General features: G+C 45.1%; 1 protein-coding gene across 1 annotated transcript; it reads left to right on the top strand.

The window, feature by feature from the left end:
- Window positions 1-1,740: 1,740 nt before the first annotated feature.
- Window positions 1,741-4,915, top strand: LOC306761415 (dual specificity protein phosphatase 10; the record flags this gene model as incomplete). Its single annotated transcript, XM_079247560.1, has 3 exons — window positions 1,741-2,713; window positions 2,990-3,292; window positions 4,650-4,915. The coding sequence occupies 3 exons, from the start codon at window positions 1,741-1,743 to the stop codon at window positions 4,913-4,915; spliced, it is 1,542 nt and encodes a 513-aa protein (XP_079103686.1).
- Window positions 4,916-5,371: the final 456 nt, after the last annotated feature.

Genomic DNA, 5,371 nt, shown 5'->3' with positions numbered 1-5,371 from the left:
TCCAATCAAACATGCACCTCAGTGGGTATTGTGTTTGTAGAGTTTTCCCTTCTCTCACAGCAAATGTAGAGGGGAAACATGTCGAGTCTAAGATGTTGCATCAGTTCTTGTCCTATATTAACACTTGGTATGTTTTGTAATGCAAAAGACACCCAGGGAGTGACTTGCAAAAATGTGCAAAACATATGAGTTTTTTATAACTCAAAAAGATTTAATTTTGTCCTCTTTCCTAAAAATATTCACAGTTTCTATTTTCAACAAACATCTTCTACCTTAACTATGTCTGAAAGAAGAAAATGTGAATATATATGAGTTTGTGGTGATCATGTGTCTTTTCTTTTGATGATAACTTGGAGTTTTACTTTACATTTCTAAAATAGTTTACTTTAAAAATTACATGATTAAAATACCAAAATAAACAACTAAGCTCACAGTTATGCCACCCTATGGGCTATAGCTGCTAAGCGGGGGCCATAACTTTTTGTGAGCATTATCTACTGATGTTTAAACTCATGAAATGTAAAGTGTACCCCATCATTTTAGTGTAACTGACTTTACTGTAATCTCCTGATTGCTCTCTTCCTGTCTCTCTTGTCTTCTTCATTGGACAGCTTTGCATAAACCCAGATGCCTCCCCTCCCTCTTGACGAGCGCATAGTGGTTATTCAGCGCCCTAAAAACTTAGCCCTATGTGAGGCTTCCCCACAAACCATCCCGCAGCACTCCTCACAGATAACAGCTTCTTCCAATGGACAAGTTCCCCATCATACTCATCTCCACCCATCTCAGTCCCACTTTTATTCACCCTCGTGTAAATCTCTGAGTGTGGAATGCAAGCGCAGGTCCTCCCGAGTGCAGAAATTCAAGGGCGAGCAGCCTGGCCTCCCAGCAGGTGTCAGACACATCCCGAGCCACTGCCATAGCAATGGCACGGTAACTCTTGGCCCACGGCTACCCTCCCACACGCATACTATTGATATCAAGGTGACAGTGGACAAAGGAGGACGGGGATTATTCAGCAACTCATTAGGGCGCTGTGGAAGTGTGAAAGGTGGGAGAGGGAAATGTGTGTCTTCCCAGTTGGATCAAGGACAGTGTGAGAGAAAAGCTGGAATTGCAGGGAGACCAGGTGGAGTGGAGCACAAGTCACAGCGAATTCGTCAGCTGTCATCATCCCCTGGAGGGGTCTTGCAGTTTGTTCCTGCTCAGGCTCAGCAGCACAAGTTCAGAAGTGAAAAGGAGAAAGAAAACAGCAGTTTTCATAACAGAAGTAATCAGGACTTTCCATCTTTAGGTCACAAAAAGAATTCCAAACTGGGAACTGTCCACCAAAGCCATGATGACCACAATCTGCCCTACCATCACAACTCCGTCCCTGTACCCCACGCTGCCATCCTAAACTCCAGCTATCCCTCATCCCCACCCACCCAGTCCACCCATGTCCCAGTTTCATTTCAGCAGCTCAGCCAGCCTCACCCACCTCGCACAAGGGATCATCGCCCTCATATTCTCCATGGTCTTCCCCTCTCGCCTTGCTCCTCCCACGCAGGAGGGTTTCCCAGTCCTGACCACACCTGCACCATCGATTGTACGCACCCTTTCAGTTGCGGCTGTTGGAGGTTGGTAAGATGCAGGGGGTATAAGGGGGACTCTTCGAACTTCCAAGGAGGTGGAGGAAGCACATCCACCTCATTCTCTTGTGGTCACAATGCTGGAGCAGTGAAGAGAGGAAGTAAAGAAATGGGCCTGAGAAATCTGGGTGGGTGTCTGTCTACCACCTCCACATCCAACACCTCCTCAACCAACAGCACTGCGTCTGACTGTCGAGGAAGCCTGTTAAAGCCTCTCCGTTGTGCCTCCTGCTCTGGTGAGGCTGGAAACTTTGAGAGTCCTGCTATCCTTCGCAAAAAACTTGTGGGAGGATGCCTTCCTTGTACTCCTCTGTCTTCTTCGGCACCACTACGGGCGATACAGAGCTGTGTGACAGGCTGCAATCCAAAAGCCTCTCAGACAGGCAGTTCCACCTGCAGCTACTGCAGCAGCGACCCCATAGTGGTGACATTCAACCCTCGTCGAGGCAAACCCCCAGGAAGAGGCATAGGGGCAGCTCATCCAATGGGTATGTTCCAAGCTGATGATGATGACTACAGTGTGCGCACTATCTGGCCTGAAGAACTGGCCAAGAAGATGACACATTCTAAAGCCCAAAAGAACTGTGTTGGCATGGGGGTTGGAGTTGGGAAAACCTGTTCTGTGCAGGCCCAGAAAGGTAGCAATGGAACAGGCCTTGTCCTCCTGGATTGCCAAAACCTCCAGGAATACGCGCACACGCATTTTACAGACCATGCCGGCCGACGGCGGCTCCAGCAGGGCAAAATGGCTAGCCTTGATTTTGCTGGCTGCCGCTTGGGATCTGATTATGAAGACGGTCGAAGTTCCCTGAAAAGGCTCTTGAACAAAGCAGATGATGTAGGCATGAGCGATGGTCCTGATCAAGACGAAGATGCAGCATATCCTCGATCCCCTTCTCCACGCTCCGTGTCCCCGCCTTCACCTGTTTCCTTTTCCCCTCCACCGTCCGCTCCTAGCACACTCATTAAACCCAAACCCTGGCAGAGAGACAGGGAAGGAGGACACACTCTGCCATCAGCTCAGTCCCTTCACCTGGCCCTGAACTCCCTGAACAGAGAACAAGATGAGGAGAACAACAGAAGTAAGAATATCTTATAATTAATTTAGCTGAACAGAAACACATCATTAATGAAGTAATAACTAACATAATCCTGGGTTATATTTAGTTCGAATGCCATTCAGTAACTATCCTCAACCCTTATTATATCAAAGATGTTTGACAAACAAAGAAAAAATCCTGTTTGTGTTTGGAAAATGCTTTCAATTGTTACCAAGTGTTTTTATATAATTTTGTGTTCTGTGGTTTAGGGTGCTTACAGCATAAACATCTGCCCACGCTTTTCCAATCTCTTTCCAGTGCGCCTCTCTCTGCCACTCTCCTCATCATTGCCAGCTTCTCTATCCGATGAAACTGTGATGACCCCAGATGCGGAGAACGCCGTCGTCAGCCCGATCCTGCCCTTTCTGTTTCTGGGGAACGAGAGAGATGCCCAGGACTTGGACCTGCTACTGCGCCTCAACATCGGCTACGTGGTGAACGTGACCACACACCTGCCCCTCTACCACGTCAACGCTGGCCTGCGCTACAAAAGGCTCCCAGCCACAGACAACAGCAAGCAAAACCTCCGACAGTATTTCGAGGAGGTTTTTGAGTTTATTGGTGAGACACCATGTACACATAACTAAAGAGCAGTGTATCAGCAGCGGGGATAAGCGTAATTAGACTCTTTGGCAATAAAATAGTAGCCAGGTTTTCCATTAACATGCTAGTTTGTTGTTTTCTCTCCATTCACTTCATTCACACTCAGCTTCTTATCCATCACCGAGTATTTTTGACAATGACACAATTCATAATTGTGTCGGAAGCCTGAGGTGTACAGTATGAAAAGAAATGATGAGAGTATAGTCCCCTGTGGTGCTCCCATGCTGCCAGCCACCTTCTCCAACACACTACCTTTCAGTTTCTCAAGCGGTGGTCTGTATTTCAGGTATAAACACAGGCAACTACTGAGGCATCCTCCTGTAACTTCTTGCATGATACTGTCGGATGAATTGTGTTAAAAACACTTTAGAAATCAAAGAATATCATTAATCCAAGGGCAATTACAATAAGCAAACTGTAAACTGTCTTTAAGGTGTTTGCTTGCTTATTGGAATGATCCAATAATAATCTTTAGTAATGATTTTGGATTTTAGGGCAAATGATCACTGGCCATTTAGTCATTTCCACACCAAAAGGTTGAAAAGTTTGGTATATTTCAGTGTAGCTGCTCTGCAGAGGTATTCAGAACCCCACAGATGACACCATCTGCACCTGCAGCCTTCTTCCAGTTCAGTTTCTCTAGTTGCTTCTTCACCTGACTGCTTTGGACAGACAGGCTGGGGGGGAACGGGGGGTTAATGTATCCTGATGTGAGGGAAGACAAGGCTGTGTGAACGTACAAGACTGAGCAGCAGGGTGACAGAGTAGAGGTGTGACAGGAAAGCTGTGAGCTTGTAGGAGGGCGGATGATGTAAAGCTTTGTTCTGAACTGAACCGGGGAAAAAAAAACATGTTGGACTTGTTTGTTGTGTTCAGGCTTCAATCAGGCTGTTCCGACTTTACCTTGAAAGCTGTCACACTTTTTAAAATGAATTATCCTTTCAAAAGGCAAAGCCAGAAGCAGGCTTGAGTCCAACATGCGGCAAAATGAAATCAATGATAATCCCTCCCAAAAAAAAAAAAAAAAAAAAAAAAAAGGGAGTGTTTATCTAAGTCTAAGACTAATTATTGTGAAATTAGTCATGAGATCAGACGTGTGGTTTGCCAGATGATTTTGTAGGTGGACACCTCCACAGCTGCTTCAAAAAAACTGAACAGTTCACATCTGAAACGTGTCTGTGAATCCGGCCTCATGTGGTCAAACATGCATTTAGACATTCTTTGTTTTGGTTTTATGTGTTCTTCAATATTTGTTTAGAAACCTGTGTTTACTGTTTAAAGTAAAACTTAACCCATGTGGTTTTCTCATCTGCAGAGGAGGCATATCAGAGTGGACAGGGAGTGTTGGTACACTGCCAGGCAGGCGTATCCCGTTCTGCAACCATTGTCATCGCCTACCTGATGAAGCACACCCTCATGACAATGACAGATGCCTACAAATATGTGCGGAGCCGTCGCCCCGTGGTGTCGCCTAATCTAAACTTCATGGGCCAGCTTTTGGAGTTTGAGAGGGACCTCAACTCTGGGGTGACTCCCCGGATCTTGATGCCTAAACTTAGCGGAGTGGAGACGCAGGTGTGAAAGAGGTTAGGGCTTCGGGAGTATGTAGCATTACCACAGAAGAAGAAGAAGAAAGAGATATTACAATGACAGAAAGTGTGCAACCCGTTTTAAAGGAAAGCTATGATCAGACATATTAGACCTGGAGAAAGTTTGGTAATTAATGATCTTTTAATACTGTGAAACACAAGACAAAGGACTAAAAAGTTCCATTAAGTAGTTTATTCTGAGAAAACATGATCTTCATCCAGTATTCTGTTTGTAAAACAGTGTGCCAATATTTTGTATAGCTGTACTTTAAACAAATATCTGTTTTCTTTTTCTCTGATACCTCCTTTTTTTTTGTTTCCCTTGTTTACATTCAGTCACACTGACAAAAAAAAAAGTGAATTTGTTGCCATAAATCATAGTTGCATGCAGATCGGGAAAGAGACAATAGAAAGGTCTGTTATTAATTCTCCATTCACACTCTGATGT

The sequence above is a fragment of the Telmatherina bonti genome (genome assembly GCF_933228915.1).
Source record: "Telmatherina bonti genome assembly, chromosome: 10".
In the NCBI taxonomy this organism is placed as follows: domain Eukaryota; kingdom Metazoa; phylum Chordata; class Actinopteri; order Atheriniformes; family Telmatherinidae; genus Telmatherina; species Telmatherina bonti.
This window is presented reverse-complemented; position numbering and strand designations above follow the sequence as displayed.